This window comes from Manis javanica, chromosome 2 (genome assembly GCF_040802235.1).
Source record: "Manis javanica isolate MJ-LG chromosome 2, MJ_LKY, whole genome shotgun sequence".
Taxonomy (NCBI): domain Eukaryota; kingdom Metazoa; phylum Chordata; class Mammalia; order Pholidota; family Manidae; genus Manis; species Manis javanica.
The window spans coordinates 2,896,955-2,915,110 of NC_133157.1; the positions used below are offsets into that span (position 1 = coordinate 2,896,955).

General features: G+C 54.6%; 2 protein-coding genes across 10 annotated transcripts in view; one reads left to right on the forward strand and one right to left on the reverse strand.

The window, feature by feature from the left end:
* The window catches only part of BRD3 (bromodomain containing 3), a 33,992-nt gene extending 22,254 nt beyond the window's left edge, over positions 1 to 11,738 (forward strand). For 4 of the 9 annotated variants that reach the window (XM_037007756.2, XM_037007758.2, XM_017664365.3 and 1 more), the window contains 6 exons: positions 710 to 901; positions 2,065 to 2,306; positions 5,227 to 5,519; positions 6,608 to 6,757; positions 7,308 to 7,362; positions 8,456 to 11,738. In XM_037007756.2, coding sequence (XP_036863651.2) covers positions 710 to 901; positions 2,065 to 2,306; positions 5,227 to 5,519; positions 6,608 to 6,757; positions 7,308 to 7,362; positions 8,456 to 8,735 — 1,212 coding nt within the window. In that variant the 3' untranslated portion in view covers positions 8,736 to 11,738. Of the gene's footprint in view, positions 1 to 709; positions 902 to 2,064; positions 2,307 to 5,226; positions 5,520 to 6,607; positions 6,758 to 7,230; positions 7,363 to 8,455 lie in introns of those variants that run through there. The other 5 variants (XM_037007762.2, XM_017664371.3, XM_037007759.2 and 2 more) reach the window with 4 other exon arrangements.
* Positions 11,739 to 13,498: 1,760 nt separating this feature from the next.
* BRD3OS (BRD3 opposite strand) lies at positions 13,499 to 16,137 on the reverse strand. Its single transcript, XM_037007763.2, has 3 exons — positions 15,771 to 16,137; positions 15,249 to 15,446; positions 13,499 to 15,068 (listed from the first exon to the last, which is right to left on the reverse strand). The coding sequence occupies exon 3, from the start codon at positions 14,563 to 14,565 to the stop codon at positions 14,311 to 14,313; it is 255 nt and encodes an 84-aa protein (XP_036863658.2). The 5' UTR covers positions 14,566 to 15,068; positions 15,249 to 15,446; positions 15,771 to 16,137; the 3' UTR covers positions 13,499 to 14,310.
* Between the last annotated feature and the right edge of the window lie 2,019 nt (positions 16,138 to 18,156).

The window sequence follows — 18,156 nt, forward strand, 5'->3', positions numbered from 1 at the left end:
CATTTCTGCGAGGCGCGGTATAAATGCGCTGTGCTTGCAGCGGAGCCTGTTCTCACTCCTCTCTGGCCTGCGGGCTGTTGCTTTTGTGTCAGCACCAAATCTTTAAATGACGGCTCATCGGAAGCCTTTCTCTTTGAGGCAGAGTGACGTTGTGAGCACCTTTCCTCCCCCAGTAGGCTTTCTTCTTACAGGACCCGGAGCATTTGTCATGTAAGGCGTTCCTAGTCCCTCCCCAGAGCCCTTCTGTGAGGTGCTCCCGGGGGCCCAGGCCTCCTGAGTAGCTGCTGCAAGGGCCCCTCCAAAGCCAGTTTTGACAGCACAATACTTGTGCCTTTGAGGCAGTTTCTGGAGGGAGATGTGATGCTGCAGTGAAATCAGAGGGTGAAGAAATGGGAAAGCATACTGGCTTCCAGACCCCATGGCTGGGGGACCCAGAGAGGCCAGCCCAGAAGGAGGCGCTGGCAGTTTGGCAGGAGGTGCAGCCTCGCGGAGCCTCAGACCCAGAGGCCAGCGAGACACCCAGACCTGCAGAAAGCTGCACGTCTAAGAAAGGGAGCTTGTGGGCGGCTCCCAGGAGGCTGGCCTGTGGCTGCCGGCCACGTGTCCCCTGCCCCTGTACCTGCACTCAGTGCCCAGGGAGGGAGGGGGAGCCAGCTGGGGGCCCGTGCCGAGGAGGCCCCGGGCGTCAGGCAGCCCCTGCTCCCCACAGGACGTGTTTGAGATGCGGTTTGCCAAGATGCCGGATGAACCGGCAGAGGTGCCGGCGCTGCCCGCTCCCGCGGCTGCTGTGGTCAGCAAGGGCGCGGAGAGCAGCCGCAGCAGCGAGGAGAGCTCCTCGGACTCAGGCAGCTCGGATTCCGAGGAGGAGCGGGCCACGAGGCTGGCGGAACTGCAGGAGCAGGTGAGCGGCCGGGGCCTGAGCCAGCCAAGGCGCCGCACGGCCCCCGGCGAGCCCGTTCACATATCCCATGGGCTGCGGCCGGCCCTCCCTGCCGTGCCACCAGGTGGGGAGCCTGGGAGGTGTTGGTTGAGGACCCCTTGGCAGTGCCTGTAGGCCCTGGGTGCCTTGGTCTGCTCCAGAAAGGTCGGGGAGGCGCTGGCAGAAGCAGTCTCGTGGTACAGGGCAGGGGGCAAGGGCTCTGTGGCCTCTTCAGGAGTGACGGTGGCGCACCTGGGCCTCTGGTCACCTGGGCCTCTGGCGCACCCTGCTCTGCTTTGCTTTCCTCATTTGTAAAATAAAACTAATGCTCTTCATTGAGTTTCTGAAGGTGAACTAAGGAAAACATAAATTGTTTTCCCCAAGCATTTGGCAGCTACCAGGTGCTGGATTTTGGGGTGCCTGACTTTGAGCTGAGGCTCCCTAGAGGTGGCCCTGTGGGCTGCCTCGCGTCTGTGGCCCGGCGTGTGCGAGCGTGGTGCGCATCTTGGCCCCTGTAACCTGCTAGAGACTGGAGGCGCCATTCCCCACCTGTAAGGAGCCCCGTACCCGGAAGTGTGTAAAATGCTCAGCGTGTGTCGGGCACGTGGCAGTACTGGGTGAGCGTCAGCTGCTGGCGCAGGACCTGCTTTAATCGTGTAGACCTGCTGGGTCATATCCAAACAGCTTCCAAGAGTGGCTTGGAAATCTTTGTGCAGACATTTAGCCCTCTGTCTAGGGAGTCTTCCTCGTCTGGAAAATAATAACTAATAGGAAAGACGGTAGCTACGTCTTACCAGGCCCTTCTCGTTCCCCCTCTGTGGTCTGCGCATCTCGCCAGGCTTATCTTCCTGCCGTGTCGGCTGCCGTGAGCCGGACACCTTCCTGGTTCTTCAGGCGAGGACACGGAGACCCAGGGGGCCCCACTGCTCTCCCTGGGGCCTGGATAGTGAGTGCTGAGTGGGGCCTGGACTCCATCTGCTCCTGGACCTGTCTGGCTCCCTAAGGAGGGGCGTGGCCCATGGAGCTCAAGGTTCACCTCCCTGAACAGTTGAAGTGGCTCTAAGGGCACCCCAGACCCTGACTCTGCCACCTGTGGCCCTCTAGGGCCAGCCAGGGAGCCCTGCTCACTGCCTGCTCTTTTCTAGCTGAAGGCTGTGCACGAGCAGCTGGCCGCCCTGTCTCAGGCCCCAGTGAACAAGCCAAAGAGGAAGAAGGAGAAGAAAGAGAAGGACAAGAAGAAGAAGGACAGGGACAGGGACAGGGACAAGGAGAGGCACAAGGCGAAGTCTGAGGAAGAGAAGAAGGCCAAGGCGGCCCCGCCTGCCAAGCAGGCCCAGCAGAAGAAGGCCCCCGCCCGGAAGGCCAGCAGCACAACTGCAGCTAGCAGGTGGGCCGGCGCCCGCTGGGGCGCTCCTTGAACCCCGTGCTGCGCGTCCGGGCTGGGGCTGGGGCTGGGCTTCATGCCTTGCCTGAAAGTCCCGGTGCCTGGGGAGGTCGTGGTCCCTCCACCTTGTGGGGACCCCTACGGATCAAATGCAATCTCTGCTGGGAAGACAATGGCCCCTGGAGGGTGTTGCTCAGCTGTCTGTGGGGCATTGGAGTGGTCACTCTGCCTGGTGAGGACATTTTCCTGATCTGGGCCTGGGAGTCTTATTTGGGAGGCACTGGACCCCAGTGACTTGGGCTCCTGACACCCCTTTCCTGCCTTGCCTGGAAAGCAGAGGGTTGGGTGGTAGTATATTGCAGAGGCTCAGCTCCCTGGTGGTCCATCCACATTCTGCCTTGGCTCCTGTCAGCACCTGGCACTGCCCTGAGCAATGCTTGCCACTGACAGGCAGGGACGGCAAAGGGCGGGGAGGGGAGGGAAACGACCCTCAGGGCCGGGTGCCTCTCCTGGCAAGGGGGAGGGGAGGCTTTCCAGAGGAGGGGCCGATAGCGGCACAGGAGCAAGCTCGGCAGCACGGGAGGATGGGTCTCCACGCGTCAGGAGCAGTGAGGACGAAGCCAGAGGGCCAGTGGGCGCGTCCTTGTGGGAGTTCAGACGAGGAAGAACAGGCCAGGTCGGGAAGAGGGTGGGTTGAAGCTGCCCAACTTGGACAGCTTTGCTGACGTCTTTGCATTGGAGCAAATGGGCGGGGTAGGGGGGGCTCATAAAAGTGTTTCAGCTGAAAGTAGTCATATGCTGGCCAGTGTGGAGGGTGGGTTAGCGGAGGTAAGAGTGGGAGAGAGGGCACCCCTTTGGAGGTCCTTGTGGTTACGCAGGAGAAGTTGGTGTGGCTGTGGAGATGGAAACATGTTGCTTTGAGAATGTTTGAGAGGCAGAAGGGACAGGCCGTGGTGCCTGGAAGTAGAAGGGGCGCGTGGAGCCGGGGGTCTGGGCCTTGGTAGCTGGGGAGGCAGTGGTACCGTAGAGTTAGGGGTGGTGGGGAGGGGCAGGGTTTTTCTCCCCCGTCCCTCTCTCCCTTCTGGAGTGGGAGGCAGAAATCGTGTTTTCTTGTAGTGTCTCTGTCTGGTGCTGGTACCAGGGTAATGCTGGCCTCAGAAATGAGGTGGGAAGTGTACCCGCACCTTCTGTTTTCTGTTTCTAGGGTGGATAAATAGAATTAGTGTTGGTCCTTAAATGTTGGTAGAGCTCACCAGTGAAGCCCTCTAGGCCTAGAGTTTTCATTTTGAGGAGGTTTTTCACCATGAATTCATAGATAATAGGACTAGTCAGGTTATCTGTTCCTTTTTGAGTGAGTTTTGGAGTTTTGTGCCTTTCAAGATGTTGCTGTGCTTCACCTGAATTCTGGAACCAGTGTTCACAGGCTTATTTGTAGCAGACCCTTATCCTTGTAACGTCTGTAGGGCCTGTGGTAATGTGCCCTTTCTTTCATTCCCAGTATGAGTAATCTGCATCTTTTTTTCTAGTGAATCTGGAGAGAGATTGACTAGTTTTATTGGTCCTTCAGAGAACCAGGATTTGATTTCTTTGGTTTTTCTCTGTTTTCTCTTTAATTCATTTATGGTCTTATTTTTGCTATTTCCTTTGGACTTAACTTGTGCTGTCCTTTTCCTAGCTTCTTAAGCAGTAGCTTAGACAATTGATGTGAACCTTTTCTCGTGTAGGCATTAATGCTATACATTCCCATCTAAATTCTGCTTTGGCTATACCCCACAAACTGGACATGTTGTATTCCATAAATGAAACATTTATTTTCAAAATATTTTCTAATTTCCCTCCAGGCTTCTTTGACCATGGCTTATGTAGAAGTGTGTTGTTTAATTTCCAAATATTTGGGGACTTTTTTCAGTTACTGACCGCTAGTTTAATTCCACTAGGGCCAGAGAACTTTTGTGTGATTTCAGTACTTTTAAGTTTGTTAAGATTTATTTTATGGCTGAGAATATGGTCCATCTTAAAAAGAATGTGTTATCTTGCTGTTGGGTGGAATGCTGTATAAATGTCAGTTAAAAAATCTTTAAAACCTTCAACAGCCAAAAACACGTCAGTGAGGTTAATTTAAGGTTGTTGGTGGTGTTGGGGTCTCCAGTCTTAACGGTCTGTTTATTAATAGTGGAGAGAGAATTGTTGACTTGTCCAGCTGGACTAGTTGTGGATTTCTCTGCTTCCCTTTGGTTCTTTCAGTTTTTGCCTCGTATATTTTGAAGCTTGGTTTTTAGACGCACACACATGTTGGACTGTGATGGCTTCCTGGTCAGCTGACCTCTGTATCATCATGCACTCCGTCAGTGTGGGCATGGTGTGTATTCCCTCCGGCGTTCTCCTTCAAGCTGCCTCTGCCATTATGTTTAAAGTGGGCTTTGCATAGACAGCATAAAAGTTGGGTCTTGTTTCTTGTCTACCCTGACCAATCTTTCTTTTTAATTGGAGTGTTTAGACCATTTATAGTTAATGTGATGATCGATGCCGTTAGATCTTGGCCCACTATTCCATTCTATTCTGTCCTGTCTGTCCCTCTGTTGTTTATTTTCCTTTGTCTCCTTTTCTGCCTCCTTTGGGTTATTTGAATATGGAGGACAGGCTCTGACCTGTTGCGTCTGAGATGCCTGTGGGCACTGTGGGCGGTTGTCCCCTGGCCGAGGCCTGGAGCCCCCCCAGCTGGGAGCAGCAGCTGCTCGGGCCCCTGGAGCAGGGTCTCCCAGGTCCCTGGGGACATAGATGCCGTCCTCAGACAGCCTGGCTTCTCTGCCCGGGGTACCCCTGTGGACATGCCCGCTGGTAAGAGAGCCTGGTTCCAGAGAGGAAGACGGCCCAGAACGGGGCAGGGGCTCCGGGTCACGACGGCCTCTGCCTTCTGCCTCAGACAGCCGAAGAAGACCGGCAAGCAGGCGTCGGCCTCCTACGACTCGGAGGACGAGGAGGAGGGCCTGCCTATGAGCTACGACGAGAAGCGCCAGCTCAGCCTGGACATCAACCGCCTGCCCGGGGAGAAGCTGGGCCGTGTGGTGCACATCATCCAGTCCCGGGAGCCCTCGCTCCGGGACTCCAACCCCGACGAGATAGAGATCGACTTTGAGACTCTGAAACCCACCACTTTGCGGGAACTGGAGAGATATGTCAAGTCTTGTTTACAGAAAAAGCAAAGGAAGCCATTCTGTAAGTTGGCCGGGCGGGTGCAGCCCTGCAGCCCCTCCCCCTCCTCACTGCGCCTTCAGCCCTGGGTGGGAAGCCAGGCAGCCCCTGGGCACAGGAGCAGGTCACCACCACAGTGTCTTGTGCCCCAAGGACGTCTGCCTGTGCTCAGCCGGGGGCGGAGGGCTTGGCCAAGATCCAGCTGCAGCCCCCCCAGAGCCCTACTCTAGTCTGGGGGCAGCAGTTGCCTGCCGTGGCCTCGCCCAGGGAAGGCAGGACCCCTCAGTCAGCCGTCAGCCCTCAGCCCCCTTTCATTCCTGTGCCCGTTAAGGTCCATGCCACAAGGCTTCCTGAGGCTCCGTTAGGGGCCTGGGCTGCAGGTGACCTCCTGATCGTTTCTGCCAGGGCAGATGAGTTCCCTTTTCCCTGGGGTAGAGGGTCCAGAGGTCTCTGAGGATGGACACTGGCACGGGCCCGGGCTCACCCTGGGCGTCAGTGACTTTATCAGCCAGGATTGCGGCACGGCCTGGGTCAGCAGGTCCTGGGAAATGAAAGGAAGGGCAGGCCCCAGGCAGCCCCATAGCGGCCGAAGTGGGCAACGGTCCTGGCCCGCAGAGACACCCAGGTGCCCCTAAGCCTCCATGTGGCCCCCTCGATGTGCTTCGTCTGCATTCCTTTTGAGGAGGGCAGCCGCCTTCTGCTGGATGCAGCATGTGACCCCCCTGTAGTCGCGGTGCATTGACTCTTGGTAAGTCACCCGTGGCTGCAGAGGCCAGGAGAGAGCCATGGCCCCAGTGAAGGAGAACTGTGAGTCAGAGGTCAGGGCTTCAGGTCCCAGCGCCGCCCTTCAAAGAGCGGGGTCGCCAAGCCACACACGCATGTCTGCGCACCTGTCTGGATGGGACGGCCTGTCCCACCTCGGGAGTTTCGTGATAGTTACAGAGAAGGCTTGGCTTGGGCGAGGCTGAGTGCATGCGGGGGGTTTCCATGGTGTCCCCTTGGGCAGGGCAGGGGCTGTGCCAGGGAAGCTGCCCGCCAGAGCTCCTGCGGTGGCCAAGGGCAGTGAGGGCCGGTCTGCACCCTGTCCTCCCTCCGCCCCTCCTGCCCCACAGCCTCAGCCTGGTGTTGTTCCTCAGCAACCAGCGGCAAGAAGCAGGTGGCCAAATCGAAGGAGGAGTTAGCTCAGGAAAAGAAGAAGGAGTTAGAGAGGCGGCTGCAGGACGTCAGTGGGCAGCTGAACAACAAGAAGCCAGCCAAGAAAGGTACCTGTCTGCGGGCCATGCTGCTCCCAGGCAGCGGGGTCTCCCGTCAGTCCCCACGCTGCTCTGTCCAGAGTGGAGTTCAGCAGAGGGGAACGGGCAGCAGACCCAGGCTGAGTTGCGGGTCCACCGCTCAGTGAGCCAGGTTTCCTTAGACAAAGCTCTTGACCTCCTGAAACCCTGCTTCCCTTGTCTGTAAACTGGGGACCACAACCCCAACCCAGCATGGAAGGCATGTGTGAAACCAGGGAAAAGGCTCTCTGGAAGGGCCCAGCTGTGGTCTTTCTGGGGCTGGGCCCCGTGGCTTGGGAGGGACTGGGGTCCCAGCCGTAGCGTCAGTGGGTCCTGGCCCCCGTCTGTGAGCGTCCTGGCTTCCCCAGGCAGTGACACTAGTTCCCTGCGCATTAGCCAGTATCATAGGGAGAGGAGACTAGCCGCCAAGCCTGCACTTTGTGGACTTCAGGGTCTTATTTTAGGTGAGCAGGGGATTTGGTTCCTTGCCTCCTTTCTCTGGAGCCAGTAAGAAAGGACAAATGCCTTTTTCCCGCCCAAGGATTGGGGGGCCCAGCTGGCAGCCAGAGTCCTCCGTCCTGGCAGTCACACACCAGGTGGGTGGCACAGCATGGCCAGGTCCTGCTTAATGGGGCAAGTAACCCCAAGCGCTGCACCGAGGGCTGGAGGGCCCCGCGATCGGCCCTGGGGAGAACAGCCTGGGTACTGCATCATCCCTGCCATGACTGGTGACTGTCTTTACATGGTCCGCCTCCCTACCCCCATCAGTTCCTCTGAGTAGATCGCTTTCAATGTCCCCAGGCTCTGACATACTTAGTCTTGCTGACTCCTGCACTGGTTTTACACGTGCTTCTGACACCCAGCGCGTGGGTCTCCTGCCCCCAGCCCTCCAGTCTCCGCCAGCAGCACGCAGCAGTTCAGCTCTGACTGCGTCTAGCTGGAGTTGGCACAGACCACACAGGGGAAGGGCTCAGCCGCAAAGACTGTCCCGACCCAGGTGCCGGGGGCAGTCCAGGCCTCCCGCGCCTCTGACCGATGGGCTGTAATCAGGGCTTCCTGCAGCCCCAGTTCCATATCTGTTCTCAAGTTCAATAATTTGCTACAATAGTCCACAGAACTCAGAAACGCACTTTGCTTACTGTTACAGTTTCTGTTAAAGGACACAATTCAGAACAGGCAGATGGAAGAGATACACGGGGCAGGGTGTGAGGCAGCCAGACCTTGTAGGCCCTCTTCAGGTGCCTCCCTCCCCCGGCACCAACCCCGAAGCTCTCTGAATTGAGTTTTTGTAGGGCTCCATCTCCAATGCTCCTGTCCCTGGAGATTAGGGGTGGGAGGCTGTATTTCCCAGCCCCAATCACTTGGCCTGCCTGGTGACAGCCCCACCCTAAGTCACCCACTAGCATAAGCTCCGGTAAATAACAAGCCATTTTTATCAGGAGATTCCAAGGGCATTGGGCGCTCTGTGCCAGGGCCCAGGATGACCGAATGCGTTCTTACGCCTCCACAACCTCTTTGATGCATTCATTCATTTCAACAAATAGTTAATATTTATTAAGCAACCGGGTCCAGGAACGGGTGGGTGGTGGGTGTGAGGAGGCCATGCGAAGCCTGGGAGGATGTGCGCTGCTGGCCGGGGGGTGGTGGGGGTGGGAGCGTGGGCGCCTCTCACCTGCCCATTTCCCGCAGAGAGGTCCGGCTCGGCGCCCGCGGGAGGGCCATCGCGGCTCAGCAGCAGCAGCTCCTCGGAGTCCGGCAGCAGCAGCTCCAGCGGGTCCAGCTCCGACAGCAGCGACTCCGAGTGAACCCTGTACTCAGAGCAGAGCGGCCAGCAAGTGTCCCTGCCGAGTACCCCTCCTTAATACACGACTTCGTTCCATGGCGTGCGGGCTTTCTTTTTAATTCAGTGTTATGGTATCTTCCAGTTTTTGCTTTAATAGGTCAAAGATCTCTTTTGTGTGTCCATTAGACTTTATGAGAAGGTGTGACTCTTCAAAGTCTTTGGTAACTGAGTTCAGTCGCTTGGAGATGACAATTTCAAATGCTGACCTGATAACCGTAGAAAAATGTCTAAGATAGGACCTGAAGGTTCTTGCAAAATCCCTCTTCTGATGCCCCACCTGGTCTGTAGCTCCAGAGAGTCTTTTCAGAGGAGTTTGCAAGCAGGAGTTGTTCTGTCACTGGGGCCCTGAGCCCTGACCCTGGCGGCGGCGGCGGAGTCAGCCCCTCCTGCAGCACACAGGACAGACGTGCCTGGGAGAGCTGGGGCAGGGCCTGCGCGACGGCCCAGGCGGCTGCGCCTGGCGGTGGGGTGGCCGGCAGGGGCGTGTGGAATGGGGGGCACGTGGGCAGTTCTGATCTCCCTGGTGTCAGGAGCCCCTGGGAGGGGATACGGCGGCTGCGTGTGCAACTTGGTTTCCATACACTGAAACTTTTACCTCAACTTAGAAAAAAAAGATAAAAAAAAAAAAATAGACACTTTTTTGTAAGGTTCAGCAATTTTCTACGAAAGTCCAGCCCAATGTGTGTCCCCGACTTGTTTGCGCTGCCGCACACTCTGGAACCATTTCCCGAATTCATGTATATATGAAAACTTTATTTATTAACATCATTGGTCATTTTTTTTTAAAAAAAAAACAAAACTGCAGGAGAAATGCATTAAAAAAAATAACAGAAATGCAGGCTTTTCAGTGGTTTGAAGGGGAGCCCCAGACCTGCCCAGACAAGGGCCTCTCCCCCGGGTGCTAGCTTCCTGTCACCTGCACCGGTGCTCAGCCTTGTCTGCACGCCCACCCTTCTCTGGGTTCCTTGGGGTTTTGTTCTCTTTTGTGTACGAACAGGTGTGGACTGCACATCCTAATTTTTTATTTTGTTTAGTCTTTTGTATTCACTTCTGGTCTCTTTAGGACTATTTTAAAAGAAATCAATTTAGGGAACCCCAGTTATATAATATAAACTTTGTAATCTGAGAGAAAAAATGTATAGTAAATCTAAGTCTTGATTTTTAACTTTCTATTGTAAAAAAATAATAATAATAATAATATACAGAGTTTAACTGAAGGTTCTGTTTTGGTTTTGTTTTTTTTCCAGAGGCTGCCATATGGCCTTTTGGGTGCAGGGTGCCCCACGCTGCCTGCCCAGGCTCTGAGCACTGTGGCTGTGGCCTAAAATGCGAGGGCTCAGCCTTCCAGGCCCCCACGGGGGCGCCCCTCACCTCCGTGCCTCCAGGAGCTGCGGCCGCACGGCCGTACAGTCTTCCAGCCGGCCGGAGGGCTCCCCCTGGCCTGGTTCCTCCCTCCAGGGCAGAGAAAGCCTCTGGCTCCAGGAGGGCTCCTCCCTGAAGACTCCACAGGGCTCCCTGCTCAAGCATTTTCCGGGTAGCACAGAAATGACCAAAACAGGGCATTGTCCCAGGCCTCCCTGTGAGGCCTTCAGTGAGGTGGGTGCTGGAGGTGGAGCCGGGGTGGCTGCCTTTTGCCGGGTGGGGGGGTTCCTGTGCCAGCACTGCTGGATGGGCAGTGGGACTAGTTGTAAGTTTCCTAATCGGTAGCAACTATAAGAAATCATAAAATTGATTGTGATCCCACCAACCCTTATAGTTATGGATACCCTTGATGGATACAGAATTCTGGTGAGGCAGTGCTGGCGGATTACCATTTTTCTTACTGCTGGTGATTCTGACACTTGGTGAGTTTTGAGCCAGTTTGTTAAACTTTTAATTAAGTTTTGTTTATAATAAAAATATCTGTGGATTTTAAACTTGCCATTTTTTAAAGGTACCCTTGGTTTTCAAAGGTGTTTTCTAAACAGATCTTTAATGAAGTATTTAAATTATGACTTTAAGGAATTAATACATTATAGAATCAACAGGTCTTAGAGCAGGATCACATTGGCAAGTCCAGCCGTGCACATCTGGGAGAGAAACACCCGAGTCGCGGGTGCCTGGACGTGCGTGTGGACGTGCGTGGAACACCTCTCCAGCTGTGAGACAGGGAAGGGTTACCTGTGTGAGCTGCTCAGGGTGGGGGCAGGGGACATCTGGCCCTGGAGTCTAGCAGGCGGGAGCGTTTCAGAGCTTGTCACGACCCACTGGCTCCCTGTGACACGTGGATTCTCAAACCAGCTTTGCTCTGTTCACCCAGGAAGGATCGGTCACTGGTCTGGCAGCTCACCGAGGGCTGCCGTCCATACTGAGCAGGGTTCCTGGGTGCTGCGGCTTCTCAGGCTTTCTGTCCAGACTTCAGAGCTGGTTTCAGAGTTCTGAGGGAACCTCCTCAGCCCCCTCGAGGTCAGCCGGCAGGGTTTGCCATTTCCATTTCTCTGTCCCGGGAGGACCGCAGTTGGACAGGCAGAGTTGGTGCAGTGCCGAGAACTGCAGGGCAACCTTTCGGGTGCTTTTTTCAAGGGGAAAGGAACAGTGCGTTAAGCAGGTTGGTCAGTTAAGTGGGTGTGAGCCCCTGAGGCTGAGGGGGCAGGCTTCGGGTGCTCACTGAATTCCAGAGACCCTCGCTCATGCTGTGTGGTGTTATCTTGCTTACAAACTGTTAAGATGCATTTTCTTTTTCTTTTTGTTCTTTTGCAACATTCACGTCTTTTACAGTTGTTTGGGAAAAAACACCACCCATGATAAAGGATTTGTTATATCCAGTGTAGCGCTGTTCCTTAATACTGGCATAACACTTCCAGGAAGTTTTCTTTTTTATATTTAAAATGTTACTTTTCTGTATGATGTGCATGCAAGTTTACCGTAACTTTTCTTAAACTTTTTAGTGCCGTTTCTAGTATATTCCTGTAAATGTCAGTTACTGAAAATGAGTCCAATGTAAGTAGTTTTAGCTTGTTTATTGCAATGCTGGCCTCAACACAACAGAATAAAAATGGTAGAAAGTACTCTTTGATGTTTCTGGTAATCATGGACCCTTCTCCTGGGCATTTGTTTTGTTTTCATAATAAAAGGAAAAACCCAACCAAACACGGAGGTGCCTGTGTGCCTATTCCTGCGCTCCCTGGGCAGCCCCACCTCCGTCCGCTTGTGATGTCTGCGCCCGCCCGGAGGCTGCTCCCCGCACTTCCCTCGCTGGCGCACAGTGGCTGGCCAGGGGGTGAGCTCCTCGTTCTCCACATCCCATAGCTCCTGGCTGAAATACCCAAAGCAGCCAAACGGGGATTTAAAAATCTGCTTCAGTAGCTCTGGCCTTAGCCTGGACTGGGAGGCACCCAGATTTGGGGAGCGTCATTTTGTGCTTCACTAAGAATGTGAGTCCCTTCTTCTCAGTTAATTAGCTTTCTGAGAACAGACCACCCTCTTCATGGATGTGCCGGCCTTCACTCAGTCACCAGTCCTCCAGGCAAAGCCTCCTACCCATTCCTCGGTCTGCACTGAAGTGGTATCCGAGGCGATAAGCATCCTGTCCAGCTGGCCAAATGGGACATTTCCCTGAAACCACCCTGGGCTAGCATTTACATGCTGAGGTTTCTACCACCCTGTGCAGAGCCTGACACAGTAGTGGCTTCAGGGGAGAAAGAATGAGGTGTCAAGACAAGTGAGAGTTGACACCATTTGCAGAACAGTCACGGCTATTCAAGCCAGGCCTAGCAGAGACTTCCTGGGAAAAAGTTTGCGATGGCCCAGGTCCAGGCCTGATGACAGCCCACCACTTGGCACAAGTCACCCTAGTCCGGACTCTTACCCCTGTCATTTAGACTTCCCCAGGGACAGGGATTGGGCTCTGTCCATCTCAGTGTTCCCAGCCCCAGTGGGGGAGGTCCACTCCCCAGGCTTCCTTCAGGCAGATGGTGTTTCTGAACACTGTAAGCAGCTTAGTGTCAGCTGTCATGAATGGCCAGGTCACCTGCCTGCCTGGACCTGTGCAGACACAGCTGTGGCCAGTGCTCATGCTTGCAGGCGCTGCCTCCGCTGAGGGCCGACCCCACCACTGCCTGTCCTTAGGTTAATGGGGTGTGGTGAGCATGCGGCACAGGCTTTCCAGAGAACTCTGCAGTTTGCTTTCTTCCCAGGCAGGACTTAAACTGGAGAACTACAAAGATGTTGACGGCCTATGTCCTGGGCCTGGTTGGACTAGCCCTACTGCAGAGGGCTTTCTCCGTGGAGATGGCCAGGTTTCTTTCTTCAACTCCGGGAGGTGATTCAGGCAGTCTTGACTTAAGCCTCCCCACCTGAGACAGTGAGCAGGCTGAGGCCGCAGCAGCAAGCACCAGGCCTCCAGCTGGATGTGTGATGGGGTGGGGTACAGTCTGGCCCAGCAGTTCCACTCCAAGGATGATGTTTGCCAGCAAGCTGCATACCTGCGAGAACCATGGTGAGACACACTCAGGACACGCTGTGCACAGCGGCAGCAGGAACCATCTCTGCCTGCTGTGGACACACAGGTGTACTGCTAGCCATTCCTTCAAAATGCGCTGTAAATTCCCTGTCTGTACAGAGCAAGAAAAAATGACAGAACAAGATGCATGGTGCAGGACGCTGCCTCAGAACCATGTGACTGCACACACCTGCGCCAAGCTGTGGCCCGTGGTCTCGGGAGGCCACGTTTGCTTTGTGCATTTCTGTGTTGGGGCTTTTAGCCATCATGAGATCCTACTGTTGTAAAAAAACAAAAAAACCCTGAAAACCAAGTTAAGATAGGAATGAACACACAAGACGGTGAGGAAGGAAGGAGAGCCCCAAAGGACAAATAAATATAGAAAAGAAATCAGCTTTGACAAAAGACACATGTTTGCACAGCCACACAGGCTTTATATAAAGCAGACAGCAAATAAAATGACTCCTAAAAACTGCCCCCAGGAGGGCTGGGGCTGCCTGTGTGCAGTACTGACCAACATGCCTCAGGCACACGGGTACAGGGAGCTGCGGCCGGCCGTGGAGCAGAGCGCGGCTGAAATGCCAGCTGAGCACCTGCTTATTTCAGCCACGTGACTAAATCTGAACTGACTAAACAACTGTAGAACTTAATTTTTGGTTTCCTTAATGTTTTTTGGATGCACTGGCCCACAAGCCTTCAAGTATTTGGAAGCCAGTGAAGAAGACGCCGTGATGCACTGGTCGAGGATCATTTTGGTCAGCAGACAAGAAGTGCAGGGGCAGGAGGTTCCTGTCGCAGAGCCGCGGCCGCCGCCATTTAGGTTAAATCCATCCCGGTCCTGCACATGGACTTTCAAAAATATATGATGTCAATCTCCACCTTTTTCAAGATCTGACTCATTCTTTACGGGGCAGAAGTGAATACTAAAAACCCCTACAAACACTTGAAATGGTTGTTTGTATGGGGTGTCTCTCTCGCTTGGGAGAACAGAGCAGCAGCATCTGCCGGTGCCCAGCTGGGCTGTGTCCATGGGGCCTGGCGGGACAGAATCCAGAGGCTAAGCCGTGCGACAGAGCTGGGGAGCCGTCGTCAGAATTCTTTGGTTCCCACCCCACAGCCTGTTCACATTCCCTGTGCAGAATCTCCCAGAATCAACAGGAAAGCTGGAAACAGTCATATTCCTCACAGCGCAGCACCTGGCCTGTGGTTTTCATGCTGGAATTACATAATTGTGCAGAACTTGGACTGGCCCGTGTCCCGCGAGACCCCAAGCTTGTTTCTGTCCCGGACTAGGATGGCCTCGTTTCCGTACTGTGAGTACCACGCACTCCGGCTCCTGCTCAGGTACGTCCCGGGGGGCGCAGACTCCAGCTTCAGCTGCTGCCGTTGCCAGATGAACAGGGAGGTGTCCCTGTACCGCTGCCGGGCGTGGCCTTCAGACAGCGCTTTCTCTGCCAGAGGGACGCGGCCACTCATCCCTGGCCCCGCCTCCCCTCCGGGGCCTGCGCACGAGGCCCCCCCCAGACAGTCCTGTGTGGGCAGCTGCTGACGGCTTTGCACTAAGTGCACTAATTACGATTTTCAGCAGTTGGGTCTGGGGATCCCTTATTGAACTGAATAACAGAAATGAGTTCAGGCCATTTGTAGGCAACACCCTTAGGAGGGCTGCGTTGCAGGGAGACTTGAGGAGCCCGTGAGCATTGTGAGTAGACTACCAAAGTACCACATGTGAGATGGCACGTGGCTCAGTGGCACCTTGGCCACAGCTCTTCCCGGTGACTGCTGCGTGCACCCACCTCGGGGACTTGTCAGGTGTCTACTGCGATTCGGATGCCATGGCTGGGACTGCTTAACTTGAGACGTGCCTGGTGTCCTGAATGAAAGGACATTGTACAACTCGATGGAAATTCGGGGCCTTGGGGCCGGCGATGCTCAGTGCTGCTTTTCTGGCCCGTCGTCAGCGCTTCCCCAGGGTAGTGCTACAAAGGAAGCGACAAGAAGGACCCGTGGCGATGGTAGGTTTTACGGCACAGAGTTTTTAACTCCTCGGCTCAAAGCCTTCACCAGGCTACGTGACACATTTCGGCATTTCCCTCACCCCCTGGTGACTGAGCCTGGGTGTAAGAAACGGACCCGCCCTCTCCCAGTTCCTTTAGTACCTGGCGGCGGTGACGCAGGGGGACCGGCCGCCCGTGTCTGCGTGGAAGTCCCAAGAACTTGAAAGGGCACAGGGTTCCGGGGGCCGTCCGGACGCGCCCCTGCGCTGGGCGGCGCGCGCCTAGGCTGCCCATGCGGGGACGGCCTGGTGCTCACCGGCCGCCGGCGCCTTCTTTCTGCTCCGCGCATCCGGGAGGCCCCTGGACCAGAAGGAAAACTGACGTCAGGAGAAAACCAAACCGGGACGCATCCACCATCCTCCCCCTCGAACGCTTTCCCGCCAGGCAGACTCAGTTTCCCTGCTGCACGAGACCCCCCTGCCCCTCCGCGCCTCGGACGCCCTGCACGGCCCGTCCCCAGTGCACCCCCCCCACCCGCCTGACCGGCCCCACGGTTGGTCCCGTGGCCGGGCCCGCGCCCCCATCCCCCCCGCATCCCAACCACGGCCTGCGCCCCCGTCGTCCCCATCGCCATCGCATCACCCCGAGTCGCCGTGCGTCCCCATCGCCCCCGCTCTCCGTTACCCCCAAGCCCCCCGCGGCCGCGCCCCAATCACGGCCGTGGGCCCCAGCGACAGGCGGGCGGCCGAGCGGGGCGCGCTCAGGCCGGGTCAGCGTCTCCATGGCAGCGCCGCAGGCGTGCGAGCCGAGCGCCGAGGACGGGACGGCCGGCGTGACGAGCCGGAGCCATCGATCGCCCCGCGGGGGCGGGGCCTCCGTCGTGGGGCGGGGCAGCCGAGCGGCCGCGTGGTTGCGCTCCGCCCTTCCTGGGTCCTGCAGTCCTACTGCTGGTGGTATTGTGTTGCTGCGTGGGTGCGTGCGCGCTGCCCGTGCTGTGCCTCACTCCCGCTATTCGATGCACCTGTTTTAATAATTCAGCGTTGCCCGGGCACGTTCAGAAACGGGTCTCTAATTCACCCACGTCAGCAGCGGGCCGCGCCCCATCCTGCCCTTGAAGAGCAGGTCTGTTTTCCTCTTGCCCCACTTCAACCCTTACTCCCAAAATACTTTCACTTGGTGTCTGCCCTTTGCCTTACTGAAGTTTCATTTTACTGTTTCCCCCAACAGTAATTTAAAAAACCGTGGAAGTGGTCATCCACAGAACAGCTTAAATGCACGCTCTTCCCAAGGACACAGAACATTTATAGAAACTGGCTGCGCGCCAGACCATAAATCAGTTTCAACACATTTCCAAAGTATTTATATCGTACATGAATAGGGTCACAATAAAATCGCCTATAAAACAACAGTAAAAAGACAACTAGAAGAAAACCCCATTATACTTGATCATCAATAAATATATTTCTAAATTTTTCATGGGTCAAAGAGGACTTCAGATACAGAGTTTAAAATATTTTAACGGAATGATGATAAAAATACAGCACATCAAAACTTGGGGGATGTTGTTTGACTTGCCAATGGGTTTCAGCCCTGAGCAAGTTTGCTATGGATTCAGTGTGACCAAAGAAATGACAGTAGAATGTTCTGGGAGTGAAAGGGTTTATTACCCTGCTCATTCTCCTGGCGGTAGACTACCTCCGCCCGGAGCACTGGGCGGAGCTCTCTATATAGCGCCAGAATAGCTTATTGCCTACGGGTGTGGAAGCAATATCCTAGGAACAGGCCAATTATGTCATCAAGTGGTTGAAGTTAAGTGAAGATCCTGACAATAGGAACCCCAACTTCCCCACACTGTTAAAACCATGCCTGTCGGTAGCCGATAGCCTTAAATGCACTTACTAAAAACATAATCTTACCTGAGGGTTTCAGACCCCTGAAAGTTCACTATGAATTCTGTGAGACAGAGAAATGATGTGGATAAAATGAAGGTTCCTGTGGCCTGGGTTCTCCCGCCCTGGTTGGCTAGCTCACTACACGCGTGTGGGCAATGCATCATTATTGACTCTCTATAAAGAGCCCTGCATTGCCCAGTTCTCTGGGCGACATGGTGTCATGGCTGCAAGGCTGCAGGAGAGCAGAGCAGAGGTTGGAGTGGTGGCAGCGCCAAGGACAGAGGCCTGGAGGCAGAGACCAGCTTTCTGGATGCAGACTCACTCTGAGTGGATGCAATTCTAGCGCTTGACCTACCACTGTAGGAATAAAGTTGGGTATAAAACCTTTTACCCCAAGAACATACCATTGTCATTCTTTGGTCTCATTGAATCCACAGCGAACCTGTGGAGGGCCGAAACCCATTTCCAAGACAAATGACAATGGAACGTTCTTGGGCTAAAAGGGTTTATATCTGGCTTTATTCTAATGGTGGTAAGTCAAGCACTAGATTCACATGTGAATACAGAAGTCTGCAGGTCCCTGATCCACCTTCAATCTGCCTCTGCCCAGAACACTGGGCACAGCTATTTATATAGTGACTCGGTCCATAACAGATCATTGCCAACGGGTGTGGGAGCAGTAGCCTAGCAGCAGGCCAGTTACATCATCAAATAATTTAGGGTCAGGTGACGATTCTGGCCACAGGAACTTCTGTTTTCCCCACATACACATACAGGGTATACATGTGACATATGTGGAAAGTCTTTGTACTCTTTGCAATTTTTCTGTGATTCTAAAACTGTCCCAAACTAAAATTTAAAAGTTATTTTCAAAATAAGTGAAAAGGAAAGTTGCAGAGGTGAGAAGAAATGTGCCTTATCATCAAAAGGGAACTTAAAAATCCAACTGGAGGACAGAAATCACACCAATGACTTGACCAGAGAGAAATTAATAAGGATTTGCTCTCAACTAGGTGACTTTGAGGATGAAGTAAAGGCCTCCGAAGGACCTCAGAGGCAGCAATGGCAGGAAGCAACCACTCCCAAGTGCAAAGGACCAGAGAGAAGAGGGCAGAATTATGAAAATTTAGAAGCCGAGAGGAGGGCTGCTACAGAGCAGAAAGACGTGTGAGGAGGCG

Coding starts and splice junctions, on each gene's coding strand:
- BRD3OS (XM_037007763.2), bottom strand. CDS start 14,565: ATGAGTGGCCGCGTCCCTCTGGCAGAGAAAGCGCTGTCTGAAGGCCAC.